This window comes from Punica granatum, chromosome 4 (assembly GCF_007655135.1).
Source record: "Punica granatum isolate Tunisia-2019 chromosome 4, ASM765513v2, whole genome shotgun sequence".
NCBI classification, from domain to species: domain Eukaryota; kingdom Viridiplantae; phylum Streptophyta; class Magnoliopsida; order Myrtales; family Lythraceae; genus Punica; species Punica granatum.
This window is the reverse complement of record NC_045130.1, coordinates 10730559-10755833: the sequence shown is the minus strand read 5'-3', so window position 1 is coordinate 10755833 and position 25275 is coordinate 10730559. Positions and strand designations below refer to the sequence as shown.

The following is a 25275-nucleotide window of genomic DNA, read 5'->3' as shown; positions in this document are numbered from 1 at the left end:
AATGCATACTTAATTATGTGGTCGTCTCTTGGCCGGTTTGACGTGAATCCAACTAGCTAGTTAGTCAGATACTGTTAATTTTTCTTAAATAATCTTTAGTTGAAAGAACAACAACAATAAACCTGACTTGACAAAAGCTGGGTTTACTTCAGAATGGGACGGATCCAAGATTTGTTATTAATTAGGGGCAAATTCTTTGAGAGGACAAATAGAATGGTAATTACCAGAGTTAGGGGGCGAATGTAAGGAATTTCAATAAAAAAATTAATAATGATACGTAAATTTTCTTTTAGCATCGAAAATCTGGAGGGTCACTATCCCCCTTAGCCCCTCCCGATTCATTCCTGCTTCAGATGAGACTCAATTTAAAGGTTTACCAATCCCATGGCTCTTGGGTATGTGTAAACTGACCCTCCATTTTAGTTAACGTGCATTATTGTAATTTCAAATTGATTGCTCCACCTTTATGCCCTGAACATACATATGACCATTCCATTTTAGTTAACGTGCATTATCGTAATTTCAAATTGCTTGCTCCACCTTTGTGCCCTAAACATACATATGACCATTAATATCTCGAGTCCCATAATAGAGAGAGGGACCGACTGCTTCCAGTAAGTCTTATGACTGGTTCCCATAAGTTCACGACACAAATGAAACTCTTCAATGGTTTCCGACCATGAGAAAGTGACTAAAGTGACAAATTAATATTTGAGTGAGCAGATTTTACCTACAATATGAAAATTAATATGAAACACACTTGGAATATTATGTGGTCAAAGTCAAACAAATGTTTAAAACGGAAATTAATTTCCGTCAATAGAATGATGGTTACATCATAATATCTCATGTAAAAAACTCACAAATTCCCTTCCCCATTTTTTTTCTTCTAAATTTGTTCCGTGAAGGAGAAAGTGGGTCAGTTGATATTAACGCGTTGCAATCTTGGGCCCTATTATTATTTATTTTTTTGGAAGTAATGAGGATTTGTTCTTATTACTGAAAAGAGTACATGGCAAAACACTCAAGAAACCAAAAAAAATTATAAGATCGGAGGAGATCAAATAGGTCATCCTTGAAAACTAGGAAATAATAGGTGACAACATACCAAACAAATGACCGCTCAGCCCACCCCGTAAGGAGGAGAACACAAGTTTGAATCCCGGAAAGCGTACTTGTTGGGAGGGAGAATAACCTTTAATGCTCGATTTTCCGACTGGATTAATCAGATCCCATTGGGCTCTGGATACCAAGGTACACACCGAAAAAAAAAAAAACCGCTCAACCCCAGATTAGTGCTGCCTTTCGGCCTACAATACAAGGTCGCAATCCTGAGCCCTAAGTAATTTGCTGGAATTTCCCTCCTACTCATCAATAGCATTTCCTCTTTTTTTGTTGTTGTTGTTCAATTGCATAAAATTTAGACAGGGATGGGAAATGACACGTTTTTAGTGCGCACGCCTTGAAAATTTAGACCAGCATAATATACGAGTTACAATTATAACTTTTCTTGGGTGAAAATTTACAACTGTAATTTGATAGGTTATTAGTGACCTTAAATAATAAACATGTATAATATGATCGCCATATAGACTACATGAGGTTAATTCACCATTTGCATGCGGCAGCGTATGAATATGGATATATATTTGTCGGTGGAAAATGTTGAAATTTGCATCTATCGTGAAACACTTATATAATCCCAACTATATCTAGTCTAGACTAATCCTAATCAATGAGAACATACATTCCTTGATTTCTATTATTATCGGAAGATAACTGATACCTGGAGATATTATCTTATTAATAAATATGCTGCTATGGTTAGAGCGTTCTTCTTCCAGAATTCCCCTAAGTAACCGTATTATTTATCGGTATCCCCCACGACTTCAGGCAGCCGACATGCTTCGACCACTTGTAAGGAAAGGTTTCATTCCGAGCATATCCAGCCTTCCGATGCCAAAACCTGTACCGCTTCCAGTCTCTAAGGACTGCCGTGAGGTCGAGTACCTTGGCTACTATGCTTCGGCAGCAGTTGGCATGGACTGTGGTGACTGACCCGAAATCTCTACTATCAGTGCAGAATCCGCTGAAGTAAAGGCTGTCCAAGAACCTAACCTTGAGTCCCAATGCTTTGAAAATGCCCGATTTCATTAGGTTGACTAGGATATCTTGTTCCTTAATTCCCGTGGAATTGTCTTTCATGGAATACCACGTTTCGAACAATGAGATGGTCCGGTTGTTCGATCGGATGTAGTAGAAGCCCGTGTTGATGTGGTTTTCCTCAGAACGAGGGTCACCGTTGAACCAATCAGTACTGATCTGGAGATCTTCAGTTTCGTCACTGCTTAATCGTATAAACGGATTTCTCAACCACATAACATCTGTATCCTGTTCAAAGGCAAGGAGAAAAATGAAAATGAAAATGAAACTGTTCAAAATTATGTTAACTGCTACCAGTGCTATCTTCGGTCAATTAGAAAAATATTGCAATATAGAACACCTGCTCTTTCCCAAAAATTCCGTTAATTATAAGCTATATATCATAGTTATTAATCCCAAAATATCCGTCGATATAATTTTTTGCCAGTCGTAAGGGAAGCACAGATGGTCTAATATAAGAACAAAAAATAAATAAATAAATAAAGGAACACACATAAGTATAATTTGTGAGGATTAAACCCATAATCTCTCGGTTATAAGTCGGCATTTTGTGCCACTTTACTAACATAAATCTTTTAGGTAAAATTACATTATACAATATGGCGACTTTTTTCACGCCACGACATAAAGTTGAAATAATTTCACCATATCGCATGAAAAACAAAAATTTTTTCCAACTGCAACACAAATCAAAACAAATTAATTATAGAGCACATAAAAATAAAAAAATTTACGCCATGGCGCGAGCCCATCTATATTCCGTCAAAAAGTAGTCGAAAAGCTAATGTGGTGACTTTTTCTAAGCAATTTTTCATGATTAAAAACTTGAGGAACCCAAAACAAATTAAAATAATTTTTAGTTGTTTATTATATTTTAATTCTATGTGAGGTATATATAAGATGAGAAATTATTTGCTGTATAATATACTTATTTATTCTTTGTCTAATTTAGTTATGATATTTATTTAGTGATTACAGTATTCACTGTAGAATATTGATAACATTTATTACAAGCATTTATTACTTGACGTAATTTGTTTTACTTTATATATATGGATATATAGATTGTTAATTTCTTCACACACTGGCGTAATGCACAGATATATAGATTGTTAATTTTTTTCATACACTCACGGAATGCACGGGATGCACTTAGTTAATTAATAAGACATGGGAAATAATTAGGTGGTAGGTGACGGATCAATTATAAGGCTCCCATCAAATGATTTGAAAATAGTTGCTTTTAACCTACTGGTGAAATTTGAGGTTGGGTAGACAACCCTTGACCTCAGCTAAAAGTTTGGTTTTTTCTATGAAATATGATAGAGAGACATTTAGGTTGTAATTTGATGAGATAAGCTCTGCGTCCATATCCAACTTTATGGTCTTTTTAGCATGACAATATGTCATGATGATACTGTTTAATATTTTAATTTAATTATTTAATATTTTTATCAATAAGTCGGTATTTTAGTTCAAGTGTTTAGTACCGAACTAAAATACTGAATATTTTAAAAAATACACTAAATATTTGAATTAAAATACTAAATGTATCATCGTAACACTGAATCACCTTAAAATTTTCCCCAATTTAAAAAAAAAAAGAAAAGAAGTTTATGAGACGATAATAATTTTAGTTATTCATATAAATTTGCCCTTGGCCTTTTTAGCTCTGCTCCAAGGGGCTGTACCTCAGGTAGTCCAAGCACATCCTTGATGTTCTCATCACTGTAAGCTCCACGGTAGTGGTTCCCGTCTTTTGTTATACTTCATCAGAATCTGTTTCCTGACTCGTATCATCTCATTGTTGGGTATCTCTAGTATTTCATTACTACAAATTGCGAACGAGTTTTCCTGCACTAAATTCGTGCTGATACTGATCAGACAGTCATTTCTTGACAATCCCACCTCTAGAGCCTTGTAAGTCAAATAAATTCACTGCCTACACGATAAAGTGGAGCAATCAATATTAAATTCATTGTCTCCCCGACAAGTCGGATCGGAGTATTAAATTCATTGCATCCCCGAGAAGGGGAATCAGAGCAATGTCATATTCAATATTCAATATTGTATGTAGTGTCAAACGCATCGGTTTCATTCATGGGTCCTTCTAGATGAGATAGAGTCCCCGTCACATATTTGGTAAGTGCTCGCTACTTCAGTTCAAGCATTTAGTACTTTTAATAATCGTAATTAATACAAGTGTATTTTACTCCTACTTCAAATTTAAGTATCTAGTATTATGGTTAAAGTATTAAGTATTTTGTGTAATCCATCATAAATAGTAAAGTACTAAACGCTTAAAGTGAAATACTAAATATTTAAATTAAAGTACTAAGCGTATTGTAACTCGATATCATATTAGAATTTTCGTTCATTTATATATAAGTTATTTAGTTTCCAACTTTACAATAAAAAAACAAAATCATTTTAAAAATAATTAAATGATAAGCAATTACAATCCCATAAGTACGAGAATATAAGTTCGAGTTTTGAAAAATACACTTTATGAAAGGAAGAATAACATTTATTTTGAAATTATGAGAGTAATATCTTCCATAATTTACCTATCGAAAAAAAAAAAAACTCATTTAATTTCCCAGTTCATCAATCGTTGTCAATCCATCCATCTTGGGAGCCAGCGATTGCCAATCTTTGAGATTTTGTCACATCATACCTTCTCCCAATCTGCACCCCACCACTCTTTGACCACGTGAACTAAAGGAAAATTATATTGGTCCTTAGTTTTTAGGGTTTTTCTTTTCAATTTTACCCTAATTCATCTTTTATTTAATATTGTTCTTAAGGTAACACACTTAGTCCTCGTTTACCATTAGTTTTTGCGAATGAAATATAATTTTCTTAAATTATGAAAATTATAAAAGGAAAAGAAAAATAACGCTTGCAGGTACCCATTTGAGATTGCCGGTGAATATTTAGGCCTTTGGTTATCTATAGTGGGGGTATTGTAAACAACGTGCGCCTCGGGTATGCATCCGTTGTGTCTAATTTTGGAACTTGTAGTGAGGGCATATGTATGCATACAAGTGGTTCCGTCGGTGGTTTAGTTCACGTGGAAAATTGGAGGTGTAAGAGGACAATTGTCCCACTCCGATTAAACAAAGAAACTTTGGGCAGTTTATATGAGATAAAAGCTCAGCAACTTATAAGTTTAGGCTTTTGCATTGCATATATGCTCAAATTCGAATTAAGCTCATTTTATATAAAAAAATTATCCAACACACCGACGTTTTAAGCGTGGTGAACTGTTTTAAAAGGTGTTTGAATTTTTGATGTTTTAAAATGACAATAGTTTAAAGCGTCGGGAAAGGGGTGTTGGACCGATGGTTTTGTGTCTATATTATTTATTCGAGAATTAAAGTACTATTTAACATGAATTAATATCTTTACCTCAATTTGCATCTTGTGCGTCATTTCAATCCTCATCAGGGTTATTAAACAATTTCTTTATTAGTAGAAAGGCTATGCCATATTAGTCAGGGTTATTATCAATTTCTCGAGCAAATCCAAAATAAACATAGTACGTACCGTGAAAATGAAGTTGTAACCCCGTCTCAGAACGTCAGTCAAGAAATTGGTCCTGCTCCACATCATCTTGAGGAAGTCCCCCGACATGAAGAGCTTCTCGCCCGAGAAATCGACCCCGTCCGTCACCAACTTATAGCAGTTGAGCCTCCGGAACCTGCACATCATGTAGGCCGTCCTATCCAATGTCACGACTAGGACATGGTCGAGGAGCTTCCTCGTGCCCTCCCCGAGCCATAAGCTCTCCAGGAACAGGTCCAGCATGGTCCTGTCCGAGTCCTCCGAGTTTGCAGGGTCCGCATAAGCCTGGTTCACTATGGCTATGATCACGGTCCGGTTCGCCATGGATGCTCTCCTCAGTGCAAGCTCTAGGTTGTCTCGTGGCGGGGCTTCATGAGCCGCCGACTCTGCCTGAAGTTAATGGTAATAACCATGTTTGTGTTGCATTACAACGGAGGGATGAAAAACTAGCAAGAGAAATGGGGAGCTTACCGATTTTCTGTGTCCGGAGCATGCCGGGAATGCGGCCCTCCGCCGGAGGAGTAGTGACGCAGGAGATGAATTAGAAATGAGGACGATATAGAGAAGCCCAGTGAAGAGGAGGGCGAGGATTGTGAGGTTCAGAATAGGGGTCTTGGATTTCTCCATGAAACAATAGAGGAGAGGAAGGAAAGGAAGAAAAAGTAGAATGAATGGTATGCAGCTGAAGTTTAGCAGGAAACCAATGAATTTTGGCAGCTTAATCAATCAAGCCAATGGTTTACCCTATAAATTAAGGAAAATTACTGTTCCTCCTGCTATTTTCTTAGAAAGAGCCTTCAACTCTCTCTCATGAATTAAATATGTACGCTTTTCCATACAATCCCCTCTGAAGTGTTTAACACTTCCGAATTCGGATGATTTAGCAGTGCTCATAAATTAAACAGAGAAACTTGCAATGCCTCGCATAATTAATCATGGTTTTCATTAACTACGGGAGAAAACAAAATATTAAAGAAAAGCCTATAAAAAAAACGTCAAAGAAAAGCCCACCAGATATTACGGGTCATGTCACCATCTTTCCTGTTTGGCAAAGCTTTTCTTTGTCAAAATAGTTTTCTAATAAAAAGGAGAATCAATTATTGAATTTTTTTAATTTAAATTCATGTATATCAGCTTCTATCATTGATACTTGATATGTGTGCATTGTCTCTTGCCACCACTATTGCACAGTGTCCCTTCTTTATCGTATTCTTTCCTCCATAGAGTCATCTTATCTCTCCTTTGACCCTTAAAATTCTCTTATTACTACTTGGGTTGCAGATTATGAATAATTATGAATGGATGAATTATGATAACCGTCCATAACCATTCATAACTTACAATTCAAACAAGCTACTACTGTCTTGCCCTGCAATGTCATAAATATGTAGAGCAAAGTCCATATCTGATAGAATCTACTATAATCTGTATATAGTAATCTATATAAAGTAAGGTTTCATTTCATGCATCTCTTGAGATATATGAAGAGTACTTTGCATTTTGGAATTAAGTACCTTTCCAGCCAAAAAACCAAAATGGTATTTTGGAATTTAGTAGGGTTCTCATTGTTATGTTTGTTTATCTTTATCCAGAAAGTACAATAGCTGAACTTTTGAAGGCTACTTAATGCTTTTTGATGAGCGTTTCTGCCATCATTTTCCTTTTTGGCGGGAAACAATTCACTATCTAGGCTGTGAAGCTCGATAAAGAGCATGGTATCGGCTTCTTCTAGCTCGAGGGTGTTAGTCCTATTGCACTTCCCTGATCTCACCTATAATAAATTTGATGGAACGGTCATTCCTTCATAAAATATAAATAATGCTTATTCCATTATTACAACTAATTCTCTCACCACTATCATATATTTAAAACTCTTATATCTAAATATATTACATTTTGATAAACAAGTATATTTTTCAAATCATACTCCTTTATATGTTCATGTTAAACATAAATAGGGCATATATTCCTTAATTAATATATTCATATTTTTCTGTGTCGAACTATTTCCATTTCATTTTATTCCAGCGCATCAAATATGACCTTATATGATATCATTATTTTCTGTCCATTTCACAAAGACGTCAAAATCATATGAATGTAATTAATAGAAATTGAAGCAAGCCATAAATAGGAGAAAAAATTTAGTGCACCTGAGGAATGCCCCGTAGAAAATTTCCATGAAATTCTGTCAAATATCAGTTTCAGAGTTTCCAACAGAATCTTTCAACGGATTTTTATCGGAAACTTTTGTAAATATACAAATATAAAAAGTTATTTTCTGAAAGAAATTTATTACAACAATAATTTTTTTAAAAATCATGACAGGATTTTATGACAACAAATTATAAAAAATTGAAGTAATAAAATGAAAAACACGAGACCATTTTAAATACTCTCTCACGTTAAAGTTCAAAGCAACCTGTATTTAGCATATTTTAGTTGATAAATGCTTGAAACAATGTCAAATTTGAAGTTCATAAATCGTAAAATATAATAATAAAAGAAAAAAAGAATTAAGAAGTCGATCCTGGGATGATTAATACACAAAAACCTGAAGGAATCAAAGGAAGATTACCAATCAATCAAAATAATAAAACGGTAAACTAATCAAGTTCATACTTTACCTAAACAAAAACTTGTTAGACACATTAAATTGAAATAATAGCTAACAAGTCAAGAAACGACTATCATGTGTGTATGTATATTTATATAATATATATCTATAAAATAAGAGACAGTAATTACCATTTCAACTTGTTATAGTTACTGCAGTATGTTGTCGTTTTATGGTTACAAAGGCAGTTCATAAATCTAAAAAGAGATAGGTGGTGTGTTTGGTAGAACAACGATTTGTCATTTTAATTGGAAATTATATGTAATATATATCACCATGTTGTCATCAATTTTGTGACTAGTAATTATATAATTAAACTTGAAATCTGATAGTGATTATTTTCTTCCCTAATTTATGTAGAGGAGTGAACTTAATTAATATATAGATATCGATATAGATAGATAGATTGTAGATATATATATAGATTAATGCATTAACAACAATGAAACCAATCTTCTATATGTAACTGATCTCATGAGATTATTTTCATGACAAATTATATACAAGAATTTTTTTTAAAAAAATATTATCCCCTAATGAACAGTATTATTCATTGTTACCCTCCAAGATTTCCAGCAACCAACATGCTTCGTCCACATGTGTCGAACGGTCCGATTCCGAGCATATCCAGGCCTCCGGTTCGAAAACTTGTACCGCTTCCAGTCCCTCAGAACCGCTGTGAGGTCGAATACCTTGGCAACTATGCTTCGGCAGCAGTTGGCATGCACAGTGGTGACTGCCCCGAAGTCTTTACTGTCAGTACAAAACCCGCTGAAGTATTGGGTGTCTAAGAATCTAACCTTGAGTCCCAATACTCTGAACATGCCTAGTCGCATCAGGTCGAGCAGGACATCCTGTTCCTTTTTTCCAGTGGCATTGTCCTTCGTAGAGTACCATGTTTCGAACAATGAGATGGTTCGGTTGTTCGAACGGACAAAGTAGAAGCCCGTGTTGATGAGGTTTTTCTCGGACCAAGGATCGCCGTTGAACACGTCGGTGCTGATCTGGAGATCTTCGGTTTCGTTGCTGCTTAATCGGGCCAAAGGATTCCTCAACCACATAACATCTGTGTCCTGTTCAAAAATTAAGTTATAAGTGCTACAGCTGGAAATTTAGTCAACATAAAAGCATTGCAATATGTAGCACCTGCTCTGTTATCCCAAAAATTATGTTGACTATGGATTTCGGTCTCTATCTTTACCCAAAAAAATTAAATTAGTGAATTATCAGAGTATATAAATCCAACATTATTTAATTGAATATTTCACTTTTTTACATGAGATGTCAGAATTCCTATTAATTATGGGGCTCCGTGAATTCCTAACGGCACAAAATGAATAATCATACTAAAAACGTTTCGATAGCCCGAAGTGATTTCAAATCCGAAATCGAACGAATGCATGAACTCCTCTCGAATCATGAGGTCAAACTTCTTAGGTTCCTAATTTAATTGATTTGGACAAAGAAGATCCATGAAATTGGATGGCCAGAGATTCTTTACGTGCAATTGACATCTTCAAGTCTAATCTATCAGCAAATTAATTGATAAGACTCAGAAAATTAGTGTGGTGGGGGCGGCCTGGTTAAAAGGTTTCTCATCAAATCATGTGAAAACGATAGATTTTCAATCTAACGGAGATAATTCAGGTTGGGTAGACAACCTCTACCTAAGCAAAAGGTTTGGTTTTGTGGCAGTTACTAAATTTAGTGACCTGTTTTTTTTTAATTATAAAAAAGTCTTTTTTTTTTTGTAGAAGTTCTGTTCTTTTCTTTTTCTTAAGCACGAAATATCTTCACTTTAATTTTTGGTAAATACTTTATTATCATTTTAATTTTTCTTTCGGCATTGTCTAATCTTGACTACAAACATGGAGTTTTTAATAATATTTAAAATCATGCACTGAAAGTTAAGTCCGTCCACTAAATTTAATTTGTCTTTGAATCAGATCTCATAGTTTCATTGATTTGTATTATAGGAAAAAAAAATATAATAGAAGAACACTAGTGTTATGACCCATGCAATTTTCAATAGAATAATTCATAAATTTTAAAAACAAATTTACTTTTTTAGTATAATGAAAATTTTCAATAATAACTTAATGTTTTGAGTTACAGACCTAATATATTAAACTAGCTTTAAATAGTTTAGTATAAATTTGCTACTAATTCTCCTATTTAATTGCATTGCATATTTATTTAATCATTAATATTATTCAGATTCGCTCCAAATATTAAATGCAAGTATTCTAATTTGATTTTGCAAATATTTTTAAAATTTTATATTGTTAAATCCTTACTTTCGTTTATTAAAGTTTTACTTTTTATGACCCTTATTCATAGAATTAGAGTCATGTTTTATATTATTTTTAAAATCATGAGTAACACATGTTAAATATTGTTAATATAATACGAATATATATTGAAGATATCACATTTAGATATATAAATTTTATTTTGCACATTTTTTGAAATATTGTGATCAAAATCCTTATTTTTTGATAAATTCTATTTTGTATTTTATATGTGATCAATGTTACGTGAATAATACATTTTAAGTAGTATTTCAATTACAATTTTAATTTCATAAATTAAAAATCAATTTTTTTTATTTTTCAATTACATTAATATAAAAAAATTTATTGAGTAGCATTTATTGTTACTCAAGTAAATTTTACTTATGTAGATTTCAAGAGAAAACTATCAATTTGGTCATTGAAAAATCATATTGCCATCAATTTGGTCATTCAAAGATTATATTGCCATCAATTTGATCCTCTATTAAAAAATGTTAAAATTGATTAATTTTGTCAAATAATTTCTATAAAAAAATAAAAAATAGAAAAATAGAAAAAAAATTTAGACAAAAGAAAAACCGCTCTGTCTCAGTGTTTCTCACACTCTTTTTGTAAAACTTAGTTTGTGTATGTTCATGTTAGAAATGTACGTGCCTGCTTGGTTTCTTTGTTTTTCTTCTCAATATCAATGGGAAAGATGAAGATGAATGGAGATGGCGGTGGAGATGGAGACTATCGGGTGATTGACAGAATCGTAGTGCATGTGTTAGAATGAGAAATATTGTCGATTTTTTTATTTCAGCAAATAGATTTTTTACTATTTTTATTTTTATTTTTTGATAGAAATTATTTGATGAAGTTGAGCAATACTAATGTTGTTTTTAACGGATGACTAATTTGACGGATGGAATGAACTTTGAAGGATCATATTGATGGCAAAAACTTTTGAAGGATCAAATTGATGGCAATGTGATCTTCAAAGGACCATATTGATGACAAAAATCTTTGAAGGATCAAATTGACAGCAATAAAATTTTTGAATGATCATATTGATGGTAAAAATCTTTGAAGAATCAAATTAATGGTAATATAAAAAAAATCATATTGATAGTTTTCTTTAGATTTCAATGGAGGTTGACATAAGTGTCGGCAGAGAACATTTGGGTAGGCGTCATTGCTCCATCAGACTGCCGTTTGTCAAACAAAGAGACAAATAGTAATCAACATCCACAGCGTGAACTTGTCTCGGTGTTTGGTTTTAAAATTATTTTTAATTCTATTCAATTTTATTCCATTTTAATTTTACTTATCTTTAATTTAACAACACAATTATTATTTTTTTTTATAATTCAACAATACAATAATTATTTTATATTAATTATTCATTATTTTTTCACATTTTTCTCATAATTCAGCAACACAATCATTATAAACAAATTAAAATCAAAATTCAACTGAACTCAATTTTAAAGCAAAACTCAATATTCGCAATGGCAATGGCAAAGCCTGTTCGAGATCCTTGGACAAGGAGGTCTTTTGTTGTCTGATCAATATTTAGAGTATTGCTATAATCTTCTAATAATTAATTAAAAGAATTCAAACTTTCACTCATAATAGTTGTAATTTATATAACATCTAACGTCATTAAGTAGAGATGAGTGAAATTTTGAATTATGAAGATTTTTAGACACGTAATTTACGAGAGCTTAGCATTTTTGTAACATTTTTAATCTTATCACCCTTTCATTGCCATACTGTTGAAGGAAACTAAACATGTCCAAGAAAAGAACAAGAAAAAAGGTTTGAAAAGAGAAGTTGCTTGTCCATTTGCGCAACAATCATCTGTATTTTTTCGGCAGTGCGCCATGAATTTCTCTCGTGGCCCTAATTGCTACAATTTCTTTGCACATGTAAGAGAAAGACATGACAATGGTGGCACTGCCTCCGTGAAAAGTGTTCTCAAACCAGATTCAACGAACAGTCTCTCCCCAAGAACCTCTTCGTAGCCAAATTATTCCTATAATATTCGACCGATAAAAAACGGTTGTGCCTACTGCTACAACGCAATAATTCAAACTAACATTTTAAAAAAGAAAAAAATAAAGTTGGTTTAATTCGGATCAGCTTTGGTTTGAGGGGTTACCAATCCACGACTCTTGTGTATGTGTACTTAACGTGCACTATCGCAATCTATTTATATTATATAAAAGCTGAAGCGAGAGACGCGAGGATTCCATTTGCTAACCCTCGTATCGTGGTCGGATGTAACAGAAGTTGTGAGAGCTCTAATTACTAACCCTCAGCTCATAGTTAATTACTCAAATAATTAATTCTTTGAAAAAAGAATTATGTATTTGAATTTCAATTTTAATACAACCAAAGCAATTAATTTTATATTAAAAATCACAAATAAGTATTAAAAGTTTTCTATATTTTTTTCAATAAATATTAAAAGTTTCTTTTTAATAATCTGACCTAGAGAAATTAAATAATTTCTCCATATGTATATCAAATAATTATATTTTATTAATTTTTCTAATCACTCGGGTAATGCGCAGGATTATACCTAATTATTTTCTAAAAAAAATTCCAATAAATATTAAAAGTTTTTTTAATAATCTGTCCTAGAGAAATTAAATAATTTATCCATATATACAACAAATCATTATATTTTATTAATTTCTCTAATAACCCGCGCAATGCACGGAACTGTACCTAGTTTTATATAATCATTTTAAACTCTTGCAGTGAGAGCACTCTATTCATACAATGAGAGGCTTCTATAAATTTTCCCTCAGCTCACGATTATCCATTTATATCTCCTATATTAATCCATTAAGTGATTACTAAGATAAATTCATTATATAATAATAAAACACTGAAAATGAGATGGAGAAGCTATACAAATGAAAGGAAAAAAAAAGTAAAGGGGATTTTGTATAGAATTTTTTAAATTTTCTATACAATTTTCTCTCATCGTCCTTTTTTTTTCCTTTTTTTTTTCCGGTTACACTCTTCACCCTTTCTTTTTACCTAAATTTCCATATAATCCAAACAGAGTTTTTCTGATGGGATATTCTTGCTCGTAAGTTTGATGCAATTTGCCTCCTCATAGCGGTACTTTTTTTTTCCCCCCCATTTCTTTCATTTCAGGGCTAGTAGGCTGATAGAAAAAGAAAATATAGATCATATGAGAAGTCTTATTGGTCAAATCAAATTCAATTTTTTTTTTCAATTACAAATGAGATTCATTGCTAAAATATGAAAGAGAAATTCTAAATAACTAATAAAGAGGCACACATAATTTTACTAGATATTGAACATGCGATCTTTACGTTAATAGACGAGGACCGCTTTTGTGCTATACCCTCTTTTGGTAAGATGAAGAGTTAATGTTGTTGCATTAATTCGTTTTGATACCGAGGGCCATCCCATGACATATGCCAGTATGCCACCTCTAGAGCCTTTATATAAGTTATATTTATGGCATCCCCGAGAAGGCGGAGCGATCTCGCCGTTCAATACTACGCTCAAAGGCATTGGTCTTATATGACCAAACAAACTCATTAAAATTTCCCACTTCGTAATAATAAAAGCAAAAAGGAAAAAAATAAAATAGAGGAAACCATTAAATTTTGGATTGATTCTCTCTCTTCTCAGTCCAATTAATCAATTTCCCCCTTCATCATTCATCAGTCGTTCCATCCGGGGAGCTATTGCTAAACCCATTAAATTAATTTGCATCTTTTCTATCACCAAGACAGTCTGATAATTTTTTTTTCCATATTGGGAGGCTTTTTCTTTTCAATTCGTTCATAAATCTAAGTATAATAAAATAAAAATTTTAATAACTAATAAATGAATACATGTGATCCCTTTATCGAATCTAAAATATCTTAATTAGCATTATACCATTTTTCTTTCTGTAAGTAGCACTACACCCTCTGTGATTGAAGGCTTCTTTGACAATGAAATAATAAAGTACAAGATATTGGAATATTCACGGACCCACAGTTTTAATTAGATTAAACCACTTTGACATGACGTAGATTACACCAAAGCGTCAAAACCCATCAAACATTAAATTGTATTTTTCGATTTAACTATCGATATTATAAGAACCAATCATGTACGGGTTTTCTTTATTACTCGCACGAGCGGGCTATTATCAGCGGAGCCAAATATAATCATGATCAAGATCATGCCAACGATCCATGGATACAACTGCATGATATATATTTTTATATAAGCGATATAAAAATTGAATAAAACGTGCGACACGTACCGTGAAAATGAAGCTGTAACCTCGTCTCAGAACGTCGGCCAAGAAGATGGTACGGCTCCACATCATTTTGATGAAATCCTCTGACATGTAGAGCTTCTCCCCTGCGAAATTGACCCCCTCCGTCACCAACCTATAGCAGTTGAGCCTACGGAACTTGCACATCATGTAGGCCGTCCGATCCATCGCCACGACCAGGACATGGTCGAGGAGCTTCCTCGTGCCCTCCCCGAGCCAAAAGCTCTCCAGGAACAGGTCCAGCATGGTCCTGTCCGAGTCCTCCGAGTTTGCAGGGTCCGCATAAGCCTGGTTCACTATGGCTATGATGACGGTCCGGTTTGCCATGGAGGCCCTCCTCAATGCAATATCGAGGTCATCTGCGAGTACGGCTTCATCGGTGGCAGACCCTGCCTGAGATTAACGTTAAGATAATAACCAACTATGTCCCTGTTGCATTCACAGTGTACGTACGTATGTTTTACGATGGAGGGACGAAGAAACTAATAAGAGAAATGGGGAGCTGACCGATTTCCGCTGTCCGGGACAGGCTGGGGATGCAGCCTTCAGGGGGGGGAATGAGGTTGAAGATGGAGAAATGAGGAAGATATAGAGAAGCCCGGTGAAGAGGAGAGTGAGGAATGTGAGGTTTAGAATAGAGGTCTTTGATATCTCCATGAACAATGGTACGGTGTCCGAACAGTTCGAATTAAACCTCGTCTGTTAAACCAAGGTTTCGGGGAATGATTTATATACACACATCAGATCAATTTGCATAGATGATGTGGAGGAGGAGGAAGGAGAAGAAGAGAGAAGAATGGTCATGCTGATGCGATGCGATTTATGCAGCTGAAGTTTAGTGGAGCCAATATATTGGTAGCTGGAGACCAATACAAATCCATGATTCCACCCCCCGGTAATAAAAGGAGGCGGAAGCCCGATCAAATTACAAGCAGCTGAAACTAAGGCACAAAAAGACGGGGTAATGAGGTCCCAACACAATCACCAAACATGATCGACCTAATGCCATATGGTGGCGAGTAAAAAAAACTAAGTGCCTACGCGGAAAAAACCAACGGCCATCCAATCCGCATAGCTATTAGCTTATCAAACACGGCCTGCTCCCTACTCAGCACCGAAGGGATGTCCCCACCATTCTCCCCTTGAAAGGAGACAATTGAGCCCAACCAAACAACCGAGTTACTAACTACGTCAGGGTCAACCTCCACCACCAGTCTTCTCATGCCCAAAGACCCCGCATGCTCCAAAGCCATGAGGACGGCCCATAATTCGGCCATAACTGAAGTGGCACATCCTACATTATAGATAAATCCCGACACCCACTGGTTGCCGGCATCCTGAAACACCCCCCAAGAGCCCGCTAGCCTGGTATTTCCTCTAGATGCACCGTTGGTTTCAGCACTTCATTTTGATCCACTGGCTCCAAAAGGGGCAAAATCATCATTTTGTCACTTGTACGGGGGAAGTATTTTTAGTAAATTGCTCAAGCATTCGCAACTGTTGAAAATATGACATTTTCCTAATTTAATGCCGATTCACCATTTTTCAAAAAATAACTCTACGAGACGTCTTTGAACTTCACTTACATCAATGTCAATTTTCAAAATCTGGGACGAAAATTTGAGATCGGAAAATATTTTATCGCACAACATTGTTCCATAAATTTTTCTGAACACAATGCCGGTCCCGGATAATTTTTTTTCGACATCCAATTGCAAAAACGAGAATTTTAGTCTATATGTGCGTCAAATTTGAATTTTTAATTAAAAAAAAGAAAAAAAAGGACAATTGGGGTCAGGGCCGATCAGAAGTCGGTCAAGACCGACCCCACCCCCCACCCCCCCAATTTCTTCTTCTTCTCTTTCCTCTCCTCTTCATTGCCGAACAAAAAAGAAACCCTAGAAAAAAACCCTAACGAACCTGTAGCCATCTTCTCCTTGATGTCATCATCTTCTCCCTCGGCACACGCCACCTCTGCCCCGGAAACCCTCAAGCTCAGACCGACTCTTTGAAACCCTGAGTTCAGATACGCTTCCTCGGCGACCTTCCCTTCTCTTCCTCTGCTGCAGCCAAAAACGGATCCATCACCATCGCCTTCCGAAACCCCGGCTCCTCACGTTTTCTCCGGACAGCTTCACCCTCCATGACATTTTCCTAATTTAATGCCAATTCACCATTTTTCAAAAAATAACTCTACGGGACGTCTTTGAACTTCAAGTACATCAATGTCAAATTTCAAAATTTGGGACGAAAATTTGAGGTCAGAAAATATTTTATCGCACAATATTGTTCCATAAATTTTTTTGAACACAATGCCGATCCCGGATAATTTTTTTTCGACATTCAATTGCAAAAACGAGAATTTTAATCTCTACGCGCTTCAAATTTAAATTTTTAATCTAAAAAAAAGGACAGTTGGGGTCAGGGCCGGTCAGAATTCGGTCAAGAACCCCCCCCCCCCCCCCCCCCCCCCCCCCCCAATTTCTTCTTATTCTTCTTCTCTTTCCTCTCCTCTCCTCTTCTTCTTCCCCGCTGAACAAAAAAGAAACCCTAGAAAAAAAAACCCTAACTAACCTGCAGCCATCTTCTCCTCGATGTCATCCTCTTCTCCCTCGGCACACGCCACCTCTGCCCCGGAAACCCTCAAGCTCGAACCAACTCTTTGAAACCCTGAGTTCAGATACGCTTCCTCGGCGACTTTCCCTTCTCTTCCTCTGCTGCAGCCAAAAACGGATCCATCACCATCGCCTTCCGAAACCCCGGCTCCTCACGTTTTCTCCGGACAGCTTCACCCTCCATGACATTTTCCTAATTTAATGCCAATTCACCATTTTTCAAAAAATAACTCTACGGGACGTCTTTGAACTTAAAGTACATCAATGTCAAATTTCAAAATTTGGGACGAAAATTTAAGGTCAGAAAATATTTTATCGCACAATATTGTTCCATAAATTTTTTTGAACACAATGCCGGTCCCGGATATTTTTTTTTCGACATTCAATTGCAAAAACGAGAATTTTAATCTCTACGCGCTTCAAATTTAAATTTTTAATCTAAAAAAAAGGACAGTTGGGGTCAGGGCCGGTCAGAAGTCGGTCAAGACCCCCCCCCCCCCCCAATTTCTTCTTATTCTTCTTCTCTTTCCTCTCCTCTCCTCTTCTTCTTCCCCGCTGAACAAAAAAGAAACCCTAGAAAAAAAAACCCTAACTAACCTGCAGCCATCTTCTCCTCGATGTCATCCTCTTCTCCCTCGGCACACGCCACCTCTGCCCCGGAAACCCTCAAGCTCGAACCAACTCTTTGAAACCTCGGGTTCAGATACGCTTCCTCGGCGACCTTCCCCTCTCTTCTTCTACTGTAGCCAAAAATGGATCCATCACCATCGCCTTCCGAAACCCCGACTCCTCACGTTTTCTTCGAACAGCTTCACCCTCCACAAAAAAAAAACCTCATCAGAACCTGAGCTCATTCCTCTATTTGGGACTCCCTCACTGGACCGCCTACAGCTCCTCTCTAAAAATCTCCAGCTAAGAAATCCTAAGCAACACACTGACCGCCTTTCTTTTTCCCTCCAGCTGAAGCTCTCATTCCCTCGGCATCCCAAAAAAAAACCCGCAGTTCTCTCATCCAACCCAAGCTTGCGCCTTCAGCTGAGACACACCGGCAGCTCCCCTCCCACTCTCGGTTCCCGCAGCTCCTTTGGACACAACCCGCAGCTCAGCTCAACCGCCTAACTCCCTTTTTCTCCCAGCTCATCTTCCGCAGCCGCTTGAAAACTCTCTCCAGCTCACAAACTTTCCCTTCAACTCACGCTCCTAAAAAAAAAAAACCCTCAGCTAGCATTCTCTCGGCTTGTCCCTACTCCCACACTTCCTCCTCTCAGCTAACCCCCTTCTTCCGACACTTTCAGCTCAGTGGCAACGAGCCTTGAGCTCAGCAGCAACAACTGAGTCGCGACGCCCGAGCCACCCCAGACTACCCCTCTTTCTCTCTGTTCATTTTTTTTTCTCTAATCGGGTCTGCTAATTGCTTTCCGGGTTTGGACAAATACGCCCTAGTTCGTGGCCATCCCGACCACCTTTAGAAACTACAAGGAGCCTGAAGCCACTCCGTCAGCTCGGAGGAGCGGCCAGGACCGTTTGCTCTAGCCTACTACCCTTTCCGGACATTTCTCTGTCAATCGGGTTTGCCAAACCCGACCGGTACCCGACTCGTCCAGGACAGATCTGACTTCTGGATTTCTTTCTTCCCCAAACTAGGTAAATATCCTGACTTAATGGCATGTTTAGGGCTTCTTTTTCATGTATTAATGTTTGTTTGGGTGGTGTTGATGAGAAATGAACGATTGCAGACCGTGGAGATGAGCGGGTTTTGTTTTGAACCCGGTTCTATAAACTTTCCAATCTGCTTCATTTTAGTCCCGGGTACATTTTACTTTTTTCCAAATCAGTCCCAGACTCTCAGATGCGTTTCAGTCAAGTCCCAGGCCATTTTCAGTATTTTCTGCATAGTCCTTAACTTTTTAGATGATTTAAACCATCCAGAAAACTCTTAAATTTGTTTCAGTTCAGTCCCTGTGACATTTTTCACTTTTTTCAGATCAGTCCCGAACTTTAAAATGTGTTTCAATCAGGCCCTGGGCCATCTTCAACATTTTCAGTTCGGTCATAGAATTTTCTGATGATCTAAATAAGTGCAGAAAACTTTTAAATTTGTTTCAGTTCAGTCCCTGAGAGATTTTCCACTTTTTTCAGATCATTCCCGAACGTTAAAATTTGTTTCGATCAGGCCCTGGGCCATTTTCAACATTTTCAGTCAGCCATATAATTTTCAGGTCATTCAAATCAGTCCAGGAAACTTTTTAATTCGTTTCAGTTAAGTCCCTGTGAATCCTTTTTTCTTTTTCCAGATCAGTCCCAAACTTTTAAATCTGTTTCAATCAGGTCCCAGGTCATTTTTAATTCCCATTCAGCCACAGAACTTTTCAAACTTTCCAAGTTAGTCCGGAACACTTTTCAAGTCGTCTCAAATCAGTCCCCGAGATTTTTTTAGCCGAATTTCCAAATCAGTCCCCGTTCTTTCGAAATTATTCTAATTTGATCTTTGAACAATTTATAAAATGTGTGATATGATCGTGAGTGATATATGATTGCATACAACCGTATTTCATATTTGATTTTGATTGGATGATAAATCGTAAGTTAAATGTGTTAGATTCAAATAAGTTGCTTTGTAAATCCATAGTTTCTAAGGCAAAAGATACATCAAATGGTTTAATTAATCACTTGGACTTAAAACCGACGAGTTAATTTTATTGTGATCATTTTGTCCATATTAGCGTGCTTGGAATGTTTAAAACTGTCTTTGATTAAAATCTCGCATGAATCGGTTTAATCACGTAAATTTGATTAAAAATTGGATTAAACCCCAAGACGGTCGGGAATTGCAATTTTATCGGGGCGGTCCATCAATGACCGTTCCAACGACTTGAGACCCGTAAATTAATGCATTCAGCAAATTTTTAATTAACTCAAAATTTCACATATGGGGCAATCGGGACGTTAAACTTGGCTAAAACGAATCACTCGACTCTTTTAAATGAAATGCACGAACCGGTCAATAATTTGTAATCGCGTCGACAGTTCAAAAACTGTTGGCATTGCCCCTTTTAAAAATTCACAATTTTAAAAACACCGAGTTACGTGTCACGCGTAGCATGGATATCTAGGGAGTACTCGTATGTCTTGACTTAAGTCTAGGCCCGATTTGAGGCGGCTTAAGTCGAGGTATACGAGTCCTTTTTGGACCACTTCTGGGTTGAGTGATCGGTCTCTCGAGTCTTTCGGGGCCTCCACGACCCCGACGGATTCAAGGGATCAGTCGACACCAGCTATCGATTTTCGATAGTCCATGCCATGTAATCTTGATTTTTCATGCACACACATATTTTCCTGTTCAAGAGCATGACTATCGATTCTTATCCTACCGTCACCCTAGTGTAGATTTGGGCACTTAGGGAATTGGATTAGAGGTATGAGCGAGGACGGCCTGTGAAAGGTTGTCCGGTCTCATATTGGTCATGTGCAGAGATCTTGGCATCCAAGTGGTGTTTCGTGCTCCCATTTCCCTAGATTTGTGCTAAGAATGGGTCAAAACGCGAAAAAACGGATTAATCACAAACTCGTTTTAATTAAACACGGGCAAATAGTCGAGCAAAGGGTTAGATTTCGGGTTTTAGGCAAAAACACTCTTATTTTAATTTATAAAAAAGCTACATTGTCATGATACAGAACAATTTTAAAACAACCCACGCATTTGGGACTCGATTACAGATATTGTGTTTGTCGGGTCCACAAAAATAACGTCGAATGCTCCATGTCCTCTCCATCACCAATTTTGTCTGTTTTAGGGTAGAATTTGCATGCCAAGATATCTAGTTAATAATCGGTTAACTCACGTAAATTTGACAATAACAAAATTCCATTGTTTGTTTATTTGTGCTTACCTATTACAATTTTTGCACTTGTTTATTATGCGGGTTGAGCCCAATCATTTAGGACACAATTCGCATGGGGTCCAATGCCTCTAATCGTAGATCACGGGGTCCAATGCCCCCATACATCGAGTGTGTATTTTAATTTAAATTTCAGTCTTTTCCAAAACCATACGGTGAGCATGAGTGAAATAATGACCGAATACGAACCGATCGAGATTCAGTTGTTGTAATTTGTATTCTTATTTGAGAGAACAATGTAAGGATTTATTATGTACATTTATTCATGTAAGAATCCCGGTCGGATAGTGAATGGTCGGAGTGTTTTTTTGAATTTACAATGTCAAAACGGGTGAGTCAAGTGCAACCCTAAATCATGCGATAAATAAATAAAATGATAAGCTTAGTAAGCTAGAGTACCGAAAGGGCATGTAGGATATAGGCTGACACATAATAGAATCCCCGAATTCGAAATTTCCGGTTCCGTACAGATTATTGCCTTAGCATACTAGGTGTATCCCATACCCTTAGACCCGGGCAACTCACCGGCTCTCGACCTTCGGCTCATAAACAGGTAGTGACGACTCCTTCTCACGTGTGTCTGTCGCGCGTCCCCGGGAAGGTAGATACTCTCAAGCCGCGTTATATAGGCACGCGCATGCGTGCTCCGACGAGATGAAATTCGGGTGCGCACGGTTGATATTGAGTTTACCCCCATGAACAATAATATATATATTGATTGGACTCGATGATTAATTTTAGCTAATAAGTGAGGGGTTTTCGTGATTTCACCGAAGGAATTGAGATAGGGAAAAGTAATTTATTAATCACACTCATTTTGGGGGGAAAAACACGTGGATTACGATGACAAGTAAAAATTATCAATCAATGCTAAATTAACCAAAAAAAAAAAAAAGACGCGGTAGCTGGCAATGAGGGGAAACACGAAACCTTGCTGGCATGAGACGTCCCGAAAAGGGAGTTAATGTTTCAAGTAAACTGATATTGAAAATCGTCAGTTTGAGCCGCATGGCATAATTATGACGATGACGATACAAGCTAGTTTTCTAATATAGAAATTTGTTGGGCATTAAAGAGTTAATTATCGTATAATCCTTCAGTTTTACTAGTACAATATACTATTTGATTTCTTATAATATAGCTTTTGTCGTAGACTATGGAGTTAATTATACGTAATTTCATGCAGTTACCCCGAAAAAATTAATAACGTGATTACATACTATAAAATTTAATTGTTATATTAAATTTACTAGTATAAAATATAAATTAAATTAAATGAAATTTTTCACGCCAAGGTCTACTTGCATATTTATCTATTTAATTGTATTTTTCATTTCAATTATATCGATATATACCTTTAATAAAAAATGTGGACCTCATTGACCGTTTTCACACTTATGGATACTACACTATTTGAAGTATTTTCGCACCTAGAGACATCAATTATGCCTTTTTTAGATTTCTTCGGGTGCTTTAGTTGGAACCGTGCCTCCTCAATCACATATGTTATGTCAAAAGAAGAAAAAGAATAAAACTTCCCCTCCCCATTCCCTCGCTTTCCCTCTCAATTGTCTCTTTTTCACCATTCGATTTGCCACCGACACTTATCCCGCCCTCTCTCCATAACCATCTTCATCAGTTGGTCTGTCTTCTGCTTCCTTTCCTGCTGAACAGCCGCTCCAGATTTTACCCCGAAGATCAATCATATATTGTAGTTTATGATGAGATACTTTGTTTTGCTTCAAGAAAAGTTTGGTGTTGTATAATAACATGCCTGAAGGAAAAAGTGCAAGAAGCTTCAACAATGAACAAAAGTCCAAACATATAAGAATGCAATTTTTGCTAATATAGCATCACACATATCAAATTGAGTCTTGCTAATATTTTCTTTTACTCTTTAAGGTGCATTTTTTTTAATCCTTTATTAACCATAGGATATGATAGCATTTCGATATTGTTGGAGAAGGCTCTTCAGCCAGTCTGCGAATAAGTTTTTGTCGTTCTTCACATCCCTTTCATATTGGTGTGATAACATCAATTTGTGCTTCTCTTGCTCATTCTCGTCTTCCATAGACATGGATAGAATAGAAATGTTCTCACTTCTTTCTTTGATTACTTCACTCCTCATAGGGGGATGAAGGCATGGATTTGCAGTAAGAGTCAAAGATAAATAAGGAAATCGACATTACGTAGCGGAGTGCAATAAGGTTGCCATCATTGATGCCAGCCTTTTTATTTATCAAAAAAGAAAAAGAAAAAAAAGAATAGGAAACTGACATTTCTCAAAGAACTATATTGTTTGTTCTTTGTTTTTTAGGTTGTAAATGTCTATGATAAAAAAAAAGTTGTAGTGAGAAATTGAAATCAATCAAAGAATAGGAATGCAAGGGCAACGCGCGTGCTATTGCACTAGTATCACTCCAAAACTCTTTTGGTGGATCAGTTCCATTTTCCGCTAGAAAGTCACTAAAACAACTTTTACTTATTTTAGCTGTTTAACTCTAATATAACTTATGTTTCGGAATATTTTATTATAATTATTAAAATTTCATCAAATTGTTCTCCACTCAATTTGATTATGAAAAAAGTTTATTCGAATTTCAACTTTTTAGCTATATTAAATAAGCGAAAATACTTCAACAGTAGAATGAATTAGATTTTGCATATTTGGCATTTCTTAATTTAAATAATTAACAGTAATAAAATGTAAGTACTTCAGTCCCTCTCGATGTTGGCGTTTCAAGTTAACCTTTTATATTTTTTTTTCATTCTTATGACAACTAAACTTCATCAACTCATTTTTCACCTAATAATCGACAGTTGTTTTATTTAATTTGCAAAATTTATAATAAATAATTACCTCATCAATTAATGTGAGTGGAGTAATGGAGTCTGGAGTGGAGGCATCATTCTCGATCTGGGATCAAGAGGTTCTAAATTTGATTTTCAGTACTGGTATTCCCCGAGTCCTTATATATACTTTTTGGTTACAAGATATGCCTAGATACTAATACAATGAAATAAAAATTTTGATAACTAATAATGGATCACAAATAATCTCACCATAAGATTCGAACATGTAACCTCCCACCATTCTCCAATGTTGGAGCTTGCAAATTAACCAACCAAGCTATGCTTCTTATTTGGCCTATTTTATTCATTTTTTAACTTCATTTTTCTATTTACTTTAGAGAGAAGTGCCTCGTAAATGTATATTCTCTTATATTTCTTTGAGTTATTGTATGTTTTAACATTGATAATCTTAATACTATAAATATAATTTAATTAGTCACATGAACCACGAGTTCCACAGGCATTTGTGTTTTTTTTAATTTTAATTAATGTTTAAAATTGAATTCATGAATATTATTAGGATAAACTTTGAAAAAGTTTCTCCATCTCATTTTCGGTGTAATTTCTATTTAAGTAATGAATTCATCTTGGTAATCACATAATAGATTAATACATGGAATGTGAATGGACGTTTGATTATTAGCTTAAGGAAAGCTCATGGAAGTCTCTCATTGAACAAATGACGAGCTCTCGTCGCAGGGGTCTAAAATAATTCTATAAAAGATTTTTAACTAAACTAGGTGCAAGCCTACGCACTGCACATGAGCATGAAAATTTAATGAATTCAAATTATTCAATATTTATGAAGAAACTTTTTAATTTATCGAGATTTTTCTCAAAATTGCTCTTAGTATGATCCAATTGGCATTTGATAAAAAAAAAAATATAACTCTTCATATGGTAAAATGTTGCACTATGGTATACTAGTTGCACTATAGTATCCATTCAAAGTATCACACAGATATGG

The 25275-nt window shown here is 35.8% G+C and overlaps 2 protein-coding genes across 2 annotated transcripts; both read right to left on the bottom strand.

Annotated features, from left to right (window-relative positions):
- Positions 1 to 1630: 1630 nt before the first annotated feature.
- On the bottom strand, positions 1631 to 6660 carry LOC116202261 (uncharacterized protein At1g28695-like). The gene is made up of 3 exons (XM_031533740.1): positions 6202 to 6660; positions 5713 to 6120; positions 1631 to 2391 (listed from the first exon to the last, which is right to left on the bottom strand). Exons 1-3 carry the CDS (start codon positions 6355 to 6357, stop codon positions 1852 to 1854), a joined length of 1104 nt encoding a protein of 367 aa, XP_031389600.1. The 5' UTR covers positions 6358 to 6660; the 3' UTR covers positions 1631 to 1851.
- Positions 6661 to 8804: 2144 nt separating this feature from the next.
- Positions 8805 to 16002, bottom strand: LOC116202644 (uncharacterized protein At1g28695-like). The gene is made up of 3 exons (XM_031534240.1): positions 15449 to 16002; positions 14927 to 15334; positions 8805 to 9420 (listed from the first exon to the last, which is right to left on the bottom strand). Exons 1-3 carry the CDS (start codon positions 15596 to 15598, stop codon positions 8881 to 8883), a joined length of 1098 nt encoding a protein of 365 aa, XP_031390100.1. The 5' UTR covers positions 15599 to 16002; the 3' UTR covers positions 8805 to 8880.
- Positions 16003 to 25275: the final 9273 nt, after the last annotated feature.

Coding starts and splice junctions, on each gene's coding strand:
- LOC116202261 (XM_031533740.1), bottom strand. CDS start 6,357: ATGGAGAAATCCAAGACCCCTATTCTGAACCTCACAATCCTCGCCCTC. Junction 6,121..6,201: donor GCTCCGGACACAGAAAATCG/GTAAGCTCCCCA, acceptor CATTAACTTCAG/GCAGAGTCGGCGGCTCATGA. Junction 2,392..5,712: donor GTTACAACTTCATTTTCACG/GTACGTACTATG, acceptor GCCTTTGAACAG/GATACAGATGTTATGTGGTT.
- LOC116202644 (XM_031534240.1), bottom strand. CDS start 15,598: ATGGAGATATCAAAGACCTCTATTCTAAACCTCACATTCCTCACTCTC. Junction 15,335..15,448: donor GTCCCGGACAGCGGAAATCG/GTCAGCTCCCCA, acceptor CGTTAATCTCAG/GCAGGGTCTGCCACCGATGA. Junction 9,421..14,926: donor GTTACAGCTTCATTTTCACG/GTACGTGTCGCA, acceptor ATTTTTGAACAG/GACACAGATGTTATGTGGTT.